The sequence below is a fragment of the Tribolium madens genome, unplaced genomic scaffold (genome assembly GCF_015345945.1).
Source record: "Tribolium madens isolate multiple individuals breed KSU strain unplaced genomic scaffold, Tmad_KSU_1.1 Scaffold_1;HRSCAF=32;Tcas5.2_LG8, whole genome shotgun sequence".
Taxonomy (NCBI): Eukaryota; Metazoa; Arthropoda; class Insecta; order Coleoptera; family Tenebrionidae; genus Tribolium; species Tribolium madens.
Window position 1 is genome coordinate 5,555,013 of NW_025400984.1, and position 20,417 is coordinate 5,575,429.

The 20,417-nt window shown below is 32.0% G+C and overlaps 1 protein-coding gene across 1 annotated transcript in view; it reads right to left on the reverse strand.

Annotated features, from left to right (window-relative positions):
• The window catches only part of LOC123004377 (cGMP-dependent protein kinase, isozyme 2 forms cD4/T1/T3A/T3B), a 60,107-nt gene extending 40,514 nt beyond the window's left edge, over positions 1-19,593 (reverse strand). The window contains exons 1-2 of the mRNA XM_044397617.1: positions 19,423-19,593; positions 13,063-13,645 (exon numbers count right to left, since the gene is read on the reverse strand). Coding sequence (XP_044253552.1) covers positions 13,063-13,502 — 440 coding nt within the window. The 5' untranslated portion in view covers positions 13,503-13,645; positions 19,423-19,593. The remainder of the gene's footprint in view (positions 1-13,062; positions 13,646-19,422) is intronic.
• Positions 19,594-20,417: the final 824 nt, after the last annotated feature.

Sequence of the window (20,417 nt, forward strand, 5' to 3'; positions counted from 1 at the left end):
GTTTGAGTGTAAATCGGACGCATTATCTCACCGAGTGGGTTATTAAACGACGAGTGTAACGAGTGGTTTATCATGCACGAGGTGGAATAAAGCGACCGATTTACACTCAAGTTGAATACTTAGACTCAATAAGGCTTAAACTTGCTTTAAATCTGTTAAAAACATTCTAACGTTTCGTATTGAGAAATGCCAAACAGTTCAAAACTTCCTTACACGGGAGAAAAACCGTAAATTTTGACAGTGTCGAAAAATAAAGCTTATAAAATTGATGATCGTCTCGGTTTTTTTGTCATATAGTTTTCCAGATAACTTGACATTTTGCGAGATATTCACTAGCAAAAAAAATCGTTCTCTAAAAAAAAGAATTAACGTAAAACCTTAGTAAAAGTTGTGATTGGGTCGTTTAAGATCGGCCATTACAATAAAGTAAGTAGATTTTTGGAATCATTCAAATTTTCACTGAAAATGAAAAGTACAGAGTAACTCGGTTCGGAATTGCTTAGCCAACATATCAGTAATTCGTTTAAAATAAACATTAAGTACATGCATATTAGCTGAAACAACCAAAATAAAATTAAGAGTAATTAAATACTGTCAAAATAAATACTTCATAAAAATAAAAAAATAAGAAAAACACAAGAATATGTTTCCTGAAAAAAATGAAAAACACTCCGATCAGTATTAAAACAAGGTACTCGTAATTAAAGGTCCCCATAAAACAAAGTTATTACAAAGTAATTTCTCTTTTATGGCGAAGCCACTTTAAAACCCATTATACTTTACGGCATATCAGATCCTACAAATCTGCAATAATTAAAGGTTATAGGACCTGTGTGAGGAAGCGTTGAAAGCCAATAACTTTTAATCATGATTATTGACAATCATTTTCTATCTGATTAATTTTAGAGAGAATTTGTTCCTTCTGGTGAGATTTTTGGGTTAAGTTCAAACCATGACCCTCTTCTTAATGTCACAATTTCCGCTCACCTTTCCGAATTTTCTTTCGGGCGAAATTAAGTCTTCGTCCCGTCATCGCGATATTACACGTGTCGATCATATCTGTCGGTAAATTAGCTCACGCGTCCCGTTTTGAAATTCGTAACAGGTGCACTAATTAGCGGCAGCTAAGTACCCTTGAAATCGCGTCGACGTGAGTCCTCTTTTTTGAATTGGCCGTCTTTTGTGCGTCCAAACTGCAAATCATCGTCGGCAAGAGCCGGTCTTTTGTTGATTCATAATTTTCGGACACCGTTGACAAATTACGAAAACATACTCATGATCGTAAATCATAAACGAACGACTTAATCCGTGTACGCCGAGTCTTCTTCATAAACGCCCACGGGGCTCTTGCGCAAAAACCATGAAATGTATTCATCCACTATTATAGGATGTCGTAAGACGATCGGACAAATTAACCAACATTATCCAATCAGGATGTCGGATTTAATCGACCGCGAATAGGGCAATTAATAACGACAACGACGCTATTATACAAATAGAGTGTTGATGGAAAAGCAGATTTCCTCATATGACAACTAATCGGGCTTCGGAACCTCTACTTGAAGCTTAAATGTGCATTCGTTGCTGTTAAAATGTTAAAATTTATCAGCGTAGTGAAAAATTGCTTTCAAATCAAAAATTTAAATATGCGTTCAAAAATAGAAAAATATAATTTATCATGTGTTGTGACCATGTTAAAAAATTGGTGAAACTTGTTAGTCAAACAGCTACATGACAAAATCTCTTCCAAATTAATTTATTTTAATTAGAAAAATGTCTGAAAATATTTGTTCAATACTTCAAGATCCAATGAAATTCTCTAGCTAGGAGGAATTTTAAAACATCCGTCGCTGTAAGCAAATTTAACATTTTAATCAAGGACACGATTTTCAGAATCGTGTTAAGAGTTATTATTGTAAATTACGAAACTTGTAAGAATTTTTACAAAATCAAAAAAAGAATTAAATATAAAAAGAAATTTTACAAATTTTAGCTGTGACGTAAGCATCTTTTATGCTGCTTGAGGCAATACTTAAAAAACCATAAAAGTGACGATGTAAAAGCCGATATAAAACCAGAATGGCAATAATGATAAAAATAAAACTTGTAGTTTTTCGATTAAATAAATAAACGTCAGTATTAAAAAAACCTTCGAATCGTTTTTGTAATTCAATTGAAGCTTTCAATAAAGAAAATGTGTATTTTATTACTTTTGTAAGTTTGCGATAGCAGATAAAATTTTTATATCGTAAAGAATAATTTTTGACAAGAAAAGTTAAGCCACACCCAAAATATACTATACCTAAATATCTGCTGAAAACTTTACAACTCAAAAGCAAGTGATGATCTCTCGTAACCTGTCGCAGTCACACATCCAAAATACAATCAAATTAATAAAAAAGATAAATGGCTAAATATTTTTTTGCATTTGTCACGTTTATTAAGCCAAACAAATGAAAAATTAGTCCTTGAATTATCCTGTTCTCTAATTAATTCTAATCCGTGTCGGTAATTTAATAATAATAATCGTGGTAATGATTTATGATTACTTAGATAATAAATTACACATAATGTGTGCGAAGTCTTTTACCAACAGAAAACCGCAAGAACAACAAAATTCCACGACTACATTTATTACACTATAAAGAAGAACATAATTAGTCACGACATTAATTACAATTAGAGAAAACATTAAAAGATCGTAATTGTGTTAAAAGAACTAATTAATTTTATAAATTTATCACTGGTCTGCGAAAAACTACTTATTAAAATTATTGTTTCAGTTTTGTTAACTGATTTTTATGCAATTTCTAATGCTGATCCTAAAAATGACTTGTATTTTAACGTTGACATTTAATAAAGAGTACGAAACCAACGTTTTTTGCTATTAAAAAAAAACTAATTGATGAATAATAAAGTACTATAAAAATGTGATGTTTTATCAAGAATTAAATTTTTCGATTTTTTTTTTTGTTCTAAGGATTACAACTATCTATCTACTATCTACTTTATACAGGGTGTTTCACGTAATTTTACGAGGCCTGCGCCTGTAAGATGCAATCTTACATAATAAATAATACATATTCCGATACAAACTCGATTACAAATTTTGGAAAATTGGATAAACTTAGTTAGTGATTAAGATAGATAAACTACAATCATATTCATGCCGTCTCTTGATAGAACAAGTGATAATATTTCTGAAAAACTGCAGTTTATGAATATTAATGAAAGAGTAATTAGTTTGACAACTACTGTCATGGGTTTCCAAAAATTAAATAATTAAATGTGTATTTTTTGTATCCAGTGTTCTGTGACTTTTGTATATTTAGGTGCGTATATTAGGCGCAAGCCTCGTAAAGTTATGTGAAACACCCTGCATTTAATTTTTTCAAAATTTTTTTTTACCTAAATTGCAATTTAGACAAAAAAATCGCATAACTCAAAAACAAAACAAAATTTCGTTCTCAAAATACCATCGCATTTTTTATAATTTAATTTATATTACCTAATTATTATTTTCTAGAGGCAAATGATTAAACGCTTGGTTCCATACTTTATATTCACCCTGTATAGCCAAGAAAACACAAATACTAAACCTAAAATCATTAAAAAAAAGTTTCCAACAAATACAAAAAATACAATTACATATATGATACAACAGCAAGATAAAAAAAAATATTATGGATTTTGAACAGTATACCGAAGTTTAAGAAGAATATTCTTCAAAATTATAGAACTCCTAACTCATTTATTTTTTTAGAGGGCTATTTTTGAGAAACAACTTACTTACTACTCAAATGTGTGCATCATTTAATAAACAAACAATTTGGACAATTGTCACGTGTAATAAAGTGTTAAATTACAAATTAATGCACTTGCGTCAATAAAAACTCTTTATCTACCACAAAAGTAGACAAATTCGCGCTCATCACATAAATAATTTGGCGTATTTCAATTGTCTAATAAAGTTAATTAGAAAAGTAAAACTAAATGCGGCTAACAAACGACCACAAACACTTTGACGTTACCTACTGTTATTTATTTTTGATCAATTGTTAATTCATCAAAAATTACTTACACCTACATTTCCTTATTACAATTGCAAACACTGGTAAATCTAAATCAACAAATCGAAAAATTAAAATTCACAAAACTTCCATTAAAGAAAATTTTCCAAAAATTATCTTTACGCTGTCTAATTCAATTAAACATCTCTTCCATTACTTCACTATCTTAGAAATCCTCAAACAAGATTCTAGATTAGTGTCCAATTAACACCCGAAACTAATGTCCCTGAAAGTCTCCAAGGCCCCTCGGAGGCCTCGAATTCACTAATTAACGACTAGTGTAGTTGTCGGTCCGGTTTCACGATTTACGATCATCGACTCCTAAAATCGGGCATTTTGATGACAAATCGTCTATGGCGTTGGAAGACGTGTCCGACATTAATTAAATCGTGTGAACACGACTCAAAAAGCTGTTCGCGCTTCCAGAATTTGCCGGAAAATTCACGTGGGCTTTTGCAAGATAAATTATTGGCTATTCTTGAAAAAGTGTAATGGGGGTAGGCAACCAAACATACTTTAATAGTAATAATAAAAGCGAAACAATATATTTAATGTAGAAAAGATATGAATAAAAGCGTTTCAAAACATTGGAAAAAAATTACCAAACATGTTGGTTTTTGCCCTTTCGGCAAACCCTCCCAATTATCCAGATCCTTCACCAAGGGTGTGAGAAAGTTTAGAGAATTAGAAGAATGTTTATTGGTGTTCCGGATAAGAGATAAGCCGGCGGCATGTCGGAATTGACATGAAGATCATTAGTTACGTCGGCAACCCGAGTTGTCCGTGTGTGTTGTTGTGTGCGTCGATTTAATGATTCTAATTAGAACCTGGTTCGGTCATAACTCTTTTTTTTCGGCTCAGCAATCTGGTTTAATTTCGTTGCTTAATGAATGTTAGATAAGGTGACAAGAATCAAAGCTTAAGGCCGTTCAGGTTCATTATAATTCCATTGGATGTTGCACTACTGTTATTGGTAGTTCGGGAATGTTGTCCACATTAAATTAAACGCAACGAAAATATGGAACTATTTTTCATAAAATAACTATGTTAGTCGTTATCAAATTTGAAGCTAGTTTGGAATAATGACAATTATTAACAAAAGGTAACTGATTTTGGAGAAGTGCCATCGAGTTTGGCATTAAAGCTGAGATATTATATTTTGTTGACACTTATATTATTTTACGACGCAACGAGGCATAAACAACATATTTATGAAATTTTACAAAGTATGCCAGGCAGGTAGTAACCCAAAAGTTGCAAAATTAAATGTTAATGTACCAACAAAAATGAGACAAAAAACGCAACAAAATATTACTGAACAATTTTAATGTTTATTTTTTATTACTAATTTAACGTACAAGACTGGTAATGAGAGATGTTTATGCTCAAAAGACGCAATGTATTAATTTTAATGTTTTTTTGCCTTTTAAAGTTAATAATTAATAATGATTTTAATTAAGTTTGAAAAAAAGTGCTCTTCATTGAAAGCTAGGAAGATTTCTATTAATTGCCTAAATCAATTAAGTCGATTAGAAACCCTTTAACAGAATACATTACTTATATGAAAATTCATTCACTTTCGTTTCGTGAGTGATTCCATTACAACCTAGTAAATCTCGTGCTTTTTTTTCAAAATGTTACAAATTCAATCCAATTCTAAACTTCGATTAAACCACGTGTTTAGAGTCGCTTGATTAATTATAACAAAATCACTTCTAATTCGTCGAAATCGATATCAACGTTCGTTCACTTCACCATCATTGGTGGAATTATCAAAGAGAAGGTTAAACCTAATAATATATCAAGGATGTCATTTTTCTCGCGCTGATTTCAAATAAAACTCCACAAGGTCCGCCGATTCTGGCGCAAAATAGGTCAGATTGACGAATTAATGACCGGTAGCTCCCGAATTGAATTATGGTCATATCGTTTTCAGTTCTTGGTTTTCCATCGAGAACAGTCATTAACCTGTCGATATTTTCCTGATTGATGGTCTATAGAAATGTGGCTCGTAAAATGTCCGTTTTTGCCGGCATCAAGGCTGCCATTATCTAACACATCATGGCGATAAATTGTGCCCAAGACAGTACTAAGTTAAGATAATGACGGCGGTGGCGGTGCACTTGTCACAGGTGCAAAGAAGTGGGATTAAAAGAGTGGAAGAATGTGTGAAATGTTGGCGAATTAAGTGCATTTTGTTTTAAATGCAGCTTCAAGACGTAATAACTCTAAGACCTATAACTCGACCACCAAGCTCACCAGATTTTTTTTTAATCCAATAGGTTTTTATTTTTCAACGTTGAATGTTTAATAAAACCACCACTACAACTGTTTTTGGCAACCAAGTTTATAATATAACAACCATTGAATTTCTTAAAGATTTAAAATAAAATCATTCATTCAAACTCGTCAAAATATACCATGTTTTCAAACAGAGAATTGTCATTCATTTTCAATTTAATATCACCATTAATTCACTGTCGTCAACTTAATGTTAAAATCACAAGTCACTGTAAAAACATGGTAAAATTAAACATAAATAACAAAGCCGAATTGGTCATTTTTTAAGTTTTAGTAAGCAGAAATAAATTCCCTATGCCTAAAAACAAAAAAAAACGGTTTTACTGCCTTTAGTCTTGAGTAGGTATAGTTTTATTAATCTGTTTTCTTTTTATTTCTTTGCATCAATTTAGCAAATTTAGTGGAAAATCCTTATTTCCCAGAAATTTGTAATTTGTAAGAAATTTTTTTGTAAACTAACGAGTTTAGAAATATGACATTATAATTTAAAAAACACAGAATATAATAAAATATTAGATGCCGTTTTTGGAAATTAAAATTTTTCTCACTTAAAAATTATTGCACAATTTGGTAACTTATAATTAAAGCACTGTTTAATACAAGGTGTCTGTTTTCAACGTATAAAAATCTAAACAGAAGAAACAATTTCGATTTAAACATTTTTGATTTAATTAAATTAAAAATTCTTTTTGTAAAACCAGACACTCCAAATTATAGTTTATTAAGAATAAAAACCTGTAAATATAGTTCATAACTTTTACTAGATTTTGAAACACAATTTTAATTCTACATCAGAAATTCCCCTGAGGCCAAACTATCCCAGTCCAGACCAAAAAGAATTTATTGCATGAGGTGTCTCGTATCTGAAACTTTAATCTTTCAGCGAATTCTGAAACGCGTTCATTTGTTTCCAGAGATTCCAATCTCGATCGGCGCTACTTATTCCCGCTTAATTCTGAAAAGCATTTTTAATGAGGTGGCAAATATTCAGCAAGTTGTCTTTTCATGGGGTGGCCTATTAGCCTGTCACCCATCGACTCGTCTTCGATCCATCACGCCAACTACCGCCGTTCCTGTCAACTAATACCTTCGATTATGCAAATTAATTCGAGCGACTCGCGTCCGAAGACTTGTTCTAAACGATAGCGCTTCTTGTCGCTGTTATAAATGCGTATGTAAATGAAGTCACCTCCTCGATTTCGAGTTTTTGATGGCGCCGCCACCGATTTTCCAATTTTTCATAACGTACGTGATCTCGGCCAATTTCATAATTAGTATAATCGCCTGCCTTCTGGGGCAACTTTTATCAGCATAATTTCACGATAATTCCATGACCTGTTTACTAATAATACTTTAAATGTTAATCAGTGCCACCGAAAGAAAAATCGACAACGCACGCCCTTGATACATCGAGAACGATCGTAAAATAAACGGTTTTTTACCCTGAAGAAAGTATGCGGCGACCAATATAATTACTCCCTTTGCTGAAATTTCAGATGACGGCCGATGAAAGCCGCGGCCACGCAGAGGGCGGTCGATGTCGGACAGTGCCATAAACGTGTAATTAATTAACCGAGAGTGGAGAATAATAAATAAATTGGCTACTCCATGACAGCAAAAAACGAACAAATTTTTATTTTTCACATTTTACCTTGGTAATTATTATACCGAAGACTGCAAATTAATTGACTTTAGTGAAACTCGACAGATTTCGTAAAAAAAAAATTATTTATTCACTGAGGGAGGGAAACAATACATTCACAAACGTCAATTCATTTACACACATTGCGTAATAATCATGATTCAACAGATTTATTTTTGATTTAATTGATATAATGGCATTCATTATCGCATTTAGTGCAATAATAACTTCATTACAAGTGCGATAATAATTAAGGAAACACCTTGAATACATCTGGAATTCCGCTATCATATAATAAACTATCATCAACTCGTGCTATTTTATTATGGAAAACAAAAAAAGTTACAAAATATTTAAGTGTTACAAACTACCTCAATAATTGTTTTCATAACAGTCCGAATAAAAAATAAATTGTCATAAAAAGTTCTAATTATAACCAAGAAAACTAAACAACACACAAATTAGAAACGAGTTATTAATAAATCTCATACTGGGTGACTGTAAACGATTTTTATCTTCAAGTTGGCGTCAAATTTAAATCTTAATTTGGCAAACTTGATTCTCAAATTCAAACTTCAAACTTTTATACACAATTATTGTCATTCATTTGCGAGACCATTGGTTTATACAGGGTGCGCCAGAACTCGTACCCCAGAGAAAAATGCGATATAAGTTAAGATACCAGGAACATGGAAAAAATGTTAAAAAACTTTTATCTATAAAAATTTCGAAGTTATGAGGGTTTAAAGTTTGCACTTTGACTCTATTTATTTCTGTTGGAAAAATAATTTTCCAAGTTTTTTTGCTACAGGCTATTAAAAAAGGAAACAAGGAAGCTGTATCCTAAATTGTAACTCTGTTCAATGTTATTTGTGGCTTTTATTGGCAAAATTTTTGTCCCTTTACTAAATAATTATAAAAAAACATATACAAGATCACCAGTATCCTTAAATAGATATAAAAAACATGTCAAATGTCAAAAAATAAATGTCAAAATTATTTGACAGATAACATTTTTTTAAACATTTTTTTCATGTACCTTGTATCTTACCTTACTTGAAAATTTTCTCGCACTCTGTATAGTTATAACAAATAAGGATTAGCAATATTGCAGTGTTGCCAATAGATTTTTTTGTCACAAACATTAATTATGTCACATATTTACATAATGTCTAGGATAATGTGCACTATATTTTTGGAACTATTGAAAACCATCTTATCCTAAAAGTAATTACTTAAACAGCAGTTTTCTACGACTAAAATTTTCATAATGACTAGAATAGGAATGAGGAATGAGACGAACAATAATTCAAAATGAAGCTCAATAATCTTTCTTGTTCTTTATTTATCGTTTCTTGCATGTAAGTAGTGATTTACCCTCCAAGCAACCATTCAAAAAAAACTCATTAAAGCTCAGAGGTTGGCATCACATTTTACGCAAAGTCGTTCAAGTATAAAAAAATTAAATAAAATGGGACCAAGAACAGTACCTTGAGGTACTTCTTGTTTAACTAATTAGGTATATCTCCCATCGTGTTCACGTATTGCACTTTCAGATACATCATAAAGATAAATAATATGATTTAAGCCATTCAAAAGAGAGCGTGCTCAACCAACATTTAGTCACTTGTTTAAAGTTATTAGGTGACTAGCTGTTTTCTTGTACTGACAAAAGCAATAAAAAGATTATATATCCACAAGTATCAAGAGATTTTTATCCCAGCGGGACACAAATATCAGTTATTAAAATATTGCAAAAAATTTTAACGAGTTTTAATATGTGCGAATTTGAAATTCCTGCGGTATTTCTGCAAAGATTCCAAATTCGCTCCTCTTAAATACCAAAAAACTTAAAAAATGCGTCACAGCAAGAATTCAATCCTGCAACTCCTAATCCGGTACCGACAACATTGAATCGTTGGAACTAACAGTAGATTCACTTAATTAATATCAACTTAAACAATTTCCTGCTGAATCCTGCTGTTTCCATTAAATAAAAAAACATGTCAATCAAATACATCAAATTAAATAAATTCTTACACCCGCTTAATATAAAGTCTCCTGCTGTTTCCACGATTGAAACGCAACTCTTTTTATGTTTTAAGCTGGAATATCTGTCCAATATTTCCAAAAGACATAAATTTTCCGTGGTACAATTTGCAACAGGTTACTGAATAATAATTAACATCAAGATAAAAAATTAACAACGTTTTTGCTAGCAGGTGGTCCGATGTTTTGAAATATTCCCCAAGATAAGCTAATAAATTTCTGATAATGCTAATTCCTGCAAGATGTAGGAATGTCACTGGTTTAATGTATAACGTCTGTCTTTTACCAAGAAAACCAAACTCCTGCATTTGTTATCAACCAAAATTTATAGCTTTCTCTTCCGTTACAATTCTTGCAAGTTTTTAAAAACCCTCTTTACGCATATATCTCAAGTTCCTAGAATAATTCCAGTCGAAAGTGAGGTACTGGTAGTTGCAAGAATGCCGATAATTTAAAAATACCAGTCCAGTTTTTCACAAATGCAAGGGACACGGCTAATAAATTCCTGCAGATGCAAGAGAAAAGTTAAAAATATTGCGGTTTCCTGCTGTCAGGTGACCTATCGATGAGATCCACAATATCGATTATTGCCATAAAAGAATGACAGCTGTGCAGGAAGTTTGTACAATTTTCTATTTCTCTGATAAATTACTGCTTTTGTAAAACACAAGACAGACTCCTATTTAGAAGAAATAATTTAAATTCCTTTTCAAGTATTCCTGATGCTTATATGAAAATTCCAAATCAAAAATAACGTTAAAACTAATGATAAAAATGTCATGCGATTCCTGCTGAAGATGCCGCAGGAAATTACTCAAGTGGGAAACCACACCGACATTTCATGACCCACTCGAACAATAATTATTAATCACAATTAAAATGTGTTCAAGTGGGTGCTTTCAACGCCGATTTTCCTGCCGCACCCAAGTTTCTCGAATATGGAAATGGCCATAACATAAACCAGGCGAAGAAATGTGTTTTATTATCGAGTAAAGTGCTTTCGATAATGATTAAATCGTTTCTGTTTTTATCGTCGCTTTAATCGGTCTATTACCTGTAACCGTTTCAACGCTAATTAATGGGGAGATTTTACTCTCTTTACAGATGAAACAAATGGCGCAATGCCGCCGCCGCCAATTTATTTTTAACAGTAATCTATTTCTGCACAAGTTCTGGGTCCGAAAATTTGTCTATTTATTCAGTCGGAACGGGTGTGTATATTCGATTTTATCGAGAAATTTATGAAATTTCAGATGGAAGAAGTGCAAACGTTTGGGAAAAGTAAACGGAGGGGGATATTTATAGAACCGTAATGAGTCATTGTCCCAGACTCAAAAATGAAAGAAAAAGTAGACTTAATAAAGTCGAATTTATTTATTTTGGCAAGAAAAAAACTAAGTTTTTATGAAAAATAAGATGTTATAGTAAATGTAAACATAAATATGATAAAGATATTTTTATACGTCAAGTTGAGATAAAAAGCTTTAAAAGCTGTAACACAATTAAAAGCTAAAGGTAACGCTGAAAAATTATGTTACAACTCAAATTCTCAAACCTCGTTTTATTGTCAACAGAGAACACGTGTTTTGTCCACAACGTGGTCATTCTCAGGTGGAATAAATCTTATTCTTAGGAAAATATAAGTTTGGGCTTTTGGGAAAGAAACGAGTTTTGATTCTTTCAAGACCAAAAAGAGACAGCTTAATTTTATAACTTTTAACTTTTATTGCAATTAAATTATCCAATTCAATGATGAATTTTTCTTTTCTCTAACCTGTTAATGACTTTATTTAATAAAAACAAACCACTAATTGCAAAAATCTTTTGAAACAAAATTAACAAAAATCGTGATCTAAACTAAAGAAAGGTTATGGTCAGGTTAGGTCAGGTCATAAAATTAATATTTTATGGTTAATGTTTTATGGGATTTTTTTACTTTTTAAAAGTTCCTCGGCTTTCCAGTTTTGCCAGTTACTTAAACTTTAAAAAAAAACTTGTGGAAATTTATATACAGTACGACCTCTTGTCCGAATTCACCATAAGCCGAACTACTTTTCTTGTTAGAAAATCCGAACATAGACCAGATACTTTTTCAGAAAAAAGTCTCCTATCTACTCACAACTCTGCATTTTTATTATTATACAGGGAGTTTCAAAACTTGTACTTAGAGATAAAAAGGAAGATAAGATACCAGAGACATAAAAAAAAGTTAAAAAAATTCTATCTATTAAAACTTCGAAATCATAAGGCTTAAAATTTTGCACTTTGGCCCTATTTATTTCTATTGAAACTATTAAAATTATGAAAATAATTATGAATAAACACGTTAAATAGACATAAAAAAGATCAAATGTCAAACAAATTTAAATAATTTTTTTTTCATGTTTATGGTATATTATTTTCCTTGGGATTTTTCTCTGAAGCGCGAGTTCTGAAACACCCTATATTCTATTTATATTTTGTTTTACTTTTATTTCATTTCAGTTCATCATATAATTTATATGTAATTTTTATATTTATGTAACATGACACCTGAAAAAAGGCGCAAAACGTTGAATATTTCTCAAGTAGTGAATAAAAGAAAACTCAATCAAGAACAGACAGCCCAGTCTTAGCAAATATTGTGAGTTGTATCATAAAAAAAACAGAATTTGTGAAACAAAAATTTGGATGTTTGCCGTTTATTCAGTAGTAGAAAAACTTATTTTCATGGTTTCTTGAACACAGCCAGAAATACTTCTGTATCATGAAAAATTTTAAAAGAAAAAACTTGATTTTAAAGTAACAAAAACTAAAGATTTTGTTCCAACTGTTTTTGAGAAAGTTTGTTTAAGGTTGCACTGTATAACGTTTTTTATCTTCATTTAGAATTTCTTTTTGTTTCATGTCCCTTCAAAATTCTCATTTACAAAAATTAGATTTCTGATATTAAAATAAAAGAATGTAAAAAGTTAAAATTACATCAAAAACAAAAAATAAACTTTTAAAATAATTTCTTACCTTTCATCCTTATTATAAGTAGGAAACGTCTCTTTGCTCAGCTCCAAAATCGAGGCCTCGCTCTGCGGCTCTGCCGAAATGCCTGCCCTTTGTTTCCGAGGCCTTCGCACCGCATTATTGTTCAACCCAACGATGTGTTTGGGACTGGTGGGATTATAGAGCGGCAAAACACTCTGGAATTTGTCCAGTTGTGACCTGAGATTTGTGATCTCGAGGTCCTTCTGTTGCACCAATTTGGTCAACTCCTGAATTTTGGTCTCTTTCTCGGCCAGGAGTGTTTGGAGTTCGTCGACGGATGACGCCATGGCTTGCCGATGATGGCCGTTAAGGGCCGTCGTCGTCGTCGTCACCGTCGCGGCACCACCGAGACCTGGGGCGGCTTCCTCGTCGTTAGCGTTCAGCCTCGACGAGAAGCACAGAGTCCCGAAACAGACGCGCATTCACGCGGCGGATCAGCGGTGGGGAAGAAACACGCGCGTCGCGACGCCGAAAAACCGAAGGAGAAGGAACTTGTGGAACACGCGAACTTACGCTACGGCACTAGAGATGGAAGCACATTGCGGTCGGAAGCACGAAATGATATCTGGAACAAAAAAATCGTAAATTTCTATTAAAATCACAATTTTTTAGATACATATTTCATACAAATAGTTTTTTCTTCTATCAAAAATAATATGAAGTGCACAGAATAGTAAAAAATTTAAAAAATCTTTTCCTTATACGTTACATATCAATACAAAAGAATTAAATATTATTTTGAGAATACAAAGCCAATTTAGAATACCCACTAATTTATCAAAAAAGCAGTGATGAAAATAAAGACGCATTTTACTCCCTCACATGTCAACGCTCGAGAAAGTTGTGTTTTATTTCATTTTCTTGAGATAAATTTATGGTTCAAAGAACATTTCTCCTGTTAATTTACTCCTTTCCACGGTTTATAATTTATGTTTAATATTATTAGCAGTAAACACATTTGAAGAGTAAATATCTATTGCAATAAATCTTTTTCAGTCTTTAATTTTTGTTGTGATTACTTATTTTATTACCTCAAATCAACAAACATGGTTTGGCCAAAATTGCGTTCGTTTTTTGTTACACATCATTGATGTGCATATATTTAACGGGTGATATTAGATCGTTGTGGGTTACATAATAAGCAAGTTTTTCAGAAAAAAAGTTGTAGTATTCTTCCTATAAGTGCTCGTTACTATTTGCAAGTTATTATTATGACAGGTAATAATTAGAAAGTATTATAATTTAAATCTTTTTATTAGTCTGTTGAATACTAATTTTCTCGCTGTACATGGCATTATAAATTAAAATAATAGGAAAATACAGTTATATTATCCAGTAACAATACGACTTTTGAAATTCCAATTGATACCTGAAAGCCATTATTAATCGAAGTGGAAAATTTAATTTTATTTATAGCAGTTAAAATGTCATTGCTGACGCTTCAGTAATGTTTATGACGCGAAACAATTACGTTTTCTAAATCACTAGCATTACAAACTTTAAAAATTATTAGGTATACAAGAAAAAAATAAGATTTTAGATAAAAACATCTTTGTGGGTGGGATATTAACATCTGGTTGTTATTTGTGCCAAAACAATACATTCTTCAAAGTTGAAACCTGTTTAAGCGAAACCTGTCATCTTCTCAATCAGATTTGCCATAATAAAAACGGAGTCTTTATTTAAATCGCCTTTAATAATTTGAAGCCTCTATTTTGTGCTGTTTCTAATCCAAAAAAATTCAATTGCAAGTCTTGGTCATTTTATTTGCTAATACCAGCCCACACTTTGACAAATATGCTTAATTAATTTTACTTAAAGAAAACATACAAAGCTATTAATAACAAATATTTACAATATTTCATAGCAAAATGCAAATAAGAAATCGATGTGAGTGGGTGGTCTAGGCTGGGTGTAACATTTATACGAAATAAATCACAAATTGATTATTAACAGAATTTATTAATCAAATTTAAAAAAATAATCAAAAAGATTTTTTTTAATTATATCTCAGCTACAAAAACAGCAGTTTTACCTTTTAATTGCCTAGATAAAATTAAAATTAATTGAATTCTCATATTCCAGTCTTAAAGCAATTACAGTTCCAAGTAGTATTAATTAAATGAAACTAGTTTAGTTTTATAATTCACAATTCATGACTTTAATTATTATTATAAATGAAGATTTTGATTTACAATCTTAATAAATTTCGATATTTATTTGTGTAAATGAATTTCCTTCTTCCTCGTTAATTGAATTATTTTATCAAACTAATTATCTACTAATTAATTTTCAATAACAAGAATTGAGCCAATTTTAATGAAACATCCAAAGTTTGTGTGATTAATCGAAGTGCTGGTCCCTCCGACACGAATAAATGTTTCGGCTTATGAAAGTGAATATCCAAAAACCAAAAAAGCCAAAAAGCCAATTTCTGACTCACCTAAAGGACAGCGAACTTTATACACCACATCAACAATAATGATCTCATTCATCAAAAAATTTACAGTATCGGACTTAATCCAATTGAAACTACACTCGTTTGAACTATCGCTAAGCAAGTTAGAACAGTTGTTACTATACTATTATCTTATCGAAACGTACGTCAATAAAGTGCACTTAAAGAACGGTGAAATGACAATAGAGTTATCGAGGTCTTGAGAAAAAATTTCCGAAAACGAGGATAAAGTTTAACAATAATTGAAACTGTACAAGTGTGATAATTCTCAGAATCACATAATATATTTTTAGCCAAGTTCTTAATAATAATCATATATAAAATTGTCTTTAACTATTATTTAAGTAAATAAAATACACTGCGAAAACAGATGATAAGTGTTCTTTTCAAAGAAAATAACAGACATTTCTGCAAACATTTCATTCTTTCATTGCAAATAACAACCATAAAAAGTTATATCAGAGATAGAGAACTCCTGAAATTTAGTTTTTTTGCTAATAAAATAAACAATAGGATTTTCGACGTCAACCCACATCATTATTGTCAGATATCACAGTATGTAATTTTTTAATACTATTTATCACGAAACCGTGATTTTGATGGATCATATAATTATCAGCTCTTGTTTAAATAAACAAAACAATAAAAAAATTACAGCTCCCTCGCTGTAATTCTCACAAAAATCTCTATCCTTGATAATAATTAGTCAACTCAGTGTCTCACTAACTGTAAAATTGTAATAGATTTGATACCGGCGGAAAATTAGACTATAACAAAAAAGGATTAATAAAAGTAACTCATTAATAAAACTAAAAAAAATCGTGATTGGAGTGGGTTTCGAAAGTTGAAAGTCACGCTCGTGGATGCCCATAAATCAAAATTGGTCTAAGTTTTATTCAGATTACAAAATAATATCCTATGGCACATTAATTCGCAAAAATTCTCCCTTGCTCAAATCATTTCGTACTATACACCACCTGAAAGCCTGAGCTCTGCCAATTTTGTTACTTTCAGTTAAACTGGTTCGTTTCTCATAAATAACACTCGCTAAGAGGATTATCATCTTCCATCTCGAATAATTGGCTTTGGGTGGTGCATAATGTGCAATTCCTGTCGGTCTCCGAATCGCTTGTGATTTATCCTCACGACTTAATCTGACCCGACTACTCACCTGGTCTGCACTGCACCGGAGGCACCAACAAACTGACCGAAAAGTGCAATTACCACCGGATCCTATATGCAACAGAGTATTAAACTGCGTTTAACGCAATTACGGCCAGTGATTTACAAGGTGTTAAAAAATCGCATTTTCGCGAGCCGCTCCTCTTCTAATTACAAGGTCGCAGTCTACGAGCTATTTTTAGATAGATCTTCGGTTCTGTGATCTCGCGGCGATTAGTTAAACCGGGATTAAGATTTAATTGCCAATAATGTCAATTGCGCAACCGATTATTTGTTTATAAACAAGATAGAAAGAACTTCCTGAATTTGCTTAAAAATAAACGACCTTCAAACATTGGCGTAGGTGATGCCAGGTCTAGCAAGAATGACAACAAAGAAACGACAAAAATAAACGAATGAGACGACAATAGGTTACGCTAGATGACTAATTAGTGCTTGTGCTTACAGAATTCCTGCAGTTTAAACTCGCAGGATTCGAAACGCAGTTGTGATTGAAAATTTGAATAACAAATCGCAAAATTTATTACCGACACATGCAAAAATTGGAAAATTCCTGCTGGGATACAAATTAAAAACAAAGTTTATTTTATCCCAATATATTGTTTGCAACTATATCAACCTTTGCGGCTACATTTAAATAAGCACGTGGAGATTTACAACTTTGTGATATCGCCGATAAGGAAAAATTTGTAAACAAGTCGTTATCAGGAAAAATGTCATAAATATTTTTTACAAATACCTAATTTTCTGTGTTTATGCAAATTGAGCTTTTACCATTCCTGCTGAATCAGACACACTTTATTCAACGTTTATACGTTTTAATTTCATTCCTGCAATAACTGCTATTTATAAGTGTCTAAGTGCATTAATCCAACTTGTTTTACAGTTTACACAAAACACAAACAAATTAAATTAACCATTAATTTTGCACACATTTTCACCAAAAATCTGTTTTCGCAGTTGTTGCGAACTCAAGTTCTTCAAACAAAATTAAATTTATTCATCGATATTTGATATTTTTCTATTTATGTTTATAAACACGTTTAATATTTTGCGACGAATCATTTGTTACACGTGTAAAAATGTAAAGTTGGAAATGTCCTGCAAATACGTAGTGAGTACTGATTTATTGACTAGTGATTACTCAAACTGCTCTAATTTCGCCAAACAACAATAAAGTTTTGTATTTATCAAACCATTAGTCAATCTCTGCTAAATTCCTGCTGATTTGTTTGATTTGAATTTAATCTTTTATTAGCAAACAAACGAGGTAAATGTCAGAAATTTCTGCTGGCCTCAATAAGTTTTGGCAAAGTGTAAATGTCTACATTGTGTTATAATTTTAGTCCAAATATTTTTAAAAAATTAGCTTGAATTTTAATCGCCCAATTTGTCAATTCTTCTAAATTTTTCCTGCTGCAGACTACAAAATTCCTACAACAGATAGTATTTCAAAGAAAAATTCATCATTTGTCACAGTTTTAATTATAGAATCTTTACCATTATACAAAGAGCGTCCACGATAACACAAAGATGACGTTTGAAATTCCTGCTAAGCAAAAAACGGTAATTGCATTTTTTATAGATTTGCTGAGCGATAGACCAAACTAATAACAGTACAATTTAATTTTATAATAGCTATTACAAATCATTTTTATTATTAAAATGGAAACGAATCTATTTATAGGATCTGGTAGCTTACAGCAGGTTTTGTAATTGTAAATTCCTGAAGGTTTGTATTGAATTATCAAGCCACCTACTGCAATTTGTTGCAATAACAAAACAGACAAATAAAATTATTCCACTCTTCACCAGAAAAATAAGTCAAATCAAAGATAAAGAAAGATACTTTTTTATCTTTATCAAATCTGGATGTGACCCTCTAGTTGTGTCTTTAAGAAATAAAAATGTTTATGATTCATGCTGTCAAAAGTCTGATTGAGATTCTAGCCTCGTAAAGTTCACAATTATGATTCTAATCTGATAACGGCCCAACTATTAGTTAATAGACGTATCTATTGTTTTGTAATATCAAAACGTAAGTCAGATATTTCACATGTGTCTTAATTGCATTAAAATTGTTCGTCTGAGAGCTGTCAAGACGATGATAAATGTTGGTAATTAAAGGAAAATAAAAAATAAAAGAAATTTGTGAAGAAAAACTTATAATAAGAGCTTGCATATTATGATTAATGAAGCAGCGAAAAGAAATGAAACGAATGCAGTTTTTACGTCGCCACAAATCACATTTAAAAAACTTATGAATTATCCAAATTAACTCTTTGCGTCTTCGCCCACCCCTTCGTTACGCCAATGCCCCTTGGCTAGAAAATGGACGAAATAAAATTGATTCGCAAGGTCTCTCGAATCAAGCTAAGAATAATAGAGCCAAACCGGTTACTCAAAAGCCGGTAAGAATTTTAATACGAAAAACCCGTGCTTAAAAACGACGCGCATTTTTCGAAAAAAAAATCTGATTCAAGTAACCTTTTCCTATTTATAAATAAACTACGGAAAAAAGTAAGGTCACGCGTGCCCATAACCGTTCTTTCTCTAATCTCTAATCTGTTGTTTGTTTTTCGATTTTCCATCCGTTAACACCTCAAATGAATCCATCACAGTTGGCAGCGAGGATTCAAGGCCGCGAGGCCATGCCTCTTCTATCTCTTCAAAAATTTCCGCGATTTCTTAACAACACTCACCAGTGATCACGCACCAACACGTGGACACCAAAATCACTAATCACTGCACTAGAATCGAACAAATGAACGCGGCTACATGCCGACTAGATCACACGCGTTTTCGCGTTTGTCTTTTGTTTACGGCGATTTGATGAGCGTGAACTGAACCTCAACTGCGGCTGAGCTCGACTGTGGGCCCCCGCCGGCCCCCTTCGCCTATCCCCGCCAAGTACCACGTGTGCAGTCTCGATAACAAGTGGTTTTGTGGACGTCGCAGGATGAATGAATTCAGGGATGGACATGTGTGGCTATTTTTAGAGCGGGGCAAAGTTCGGACGGGGGTGGAGGCAAGGGAGGAGGTCACGAGGTTTTCCGATTGTTGCAGGTTGCAGGAGCTGAGAGGTATTTAAGGAGAGATTGATTGGGGACAAAGTGGCGTTGGAGTCGGTTCAAGATTCGTAATATAGTGCTATTAATACAGTGGAAATACTTTCGGAGGGTTTATTTGAGGATGAAGAGGAAAATTATTGAGAAAAATGAGAAATTGCGACGAGGGAGCAGGAAGGTAACACTGGATTTTAAGGATGCTGAAGAAGGAGTTCTTAATGAGATTTAAATATGACAACAGGATTGTAAAATACCCTACTACGCAGTACGCATTGCTTTTAGAACACAAAAACTTGTTTTATTTTAGAAATACTAAACAATATCAAAAAACGATAATAAAAGGTATTTACGAATCAATAAATAGGAAAAAATGTTAAACTTGCCAAAGTTGATATACTGGATACTGTTATTTAAGAAAATGCAATTTTCATTTTTTAACACTATTTAAGAACTTAAACTTTTTATCTATCAAACATTAAAAAAAAAACGCAAGTTAAGTTTTTGAAATTCGAGCATATTAAAAAAGAAGTTTGCGTTTTCAAAGTAAAAAGATTGGAACACTAAGTAATATTTTTTAAAAACTCCCTCTATATTTGCTTGATTTTATGGTGCCATAGGGGCAATTAACT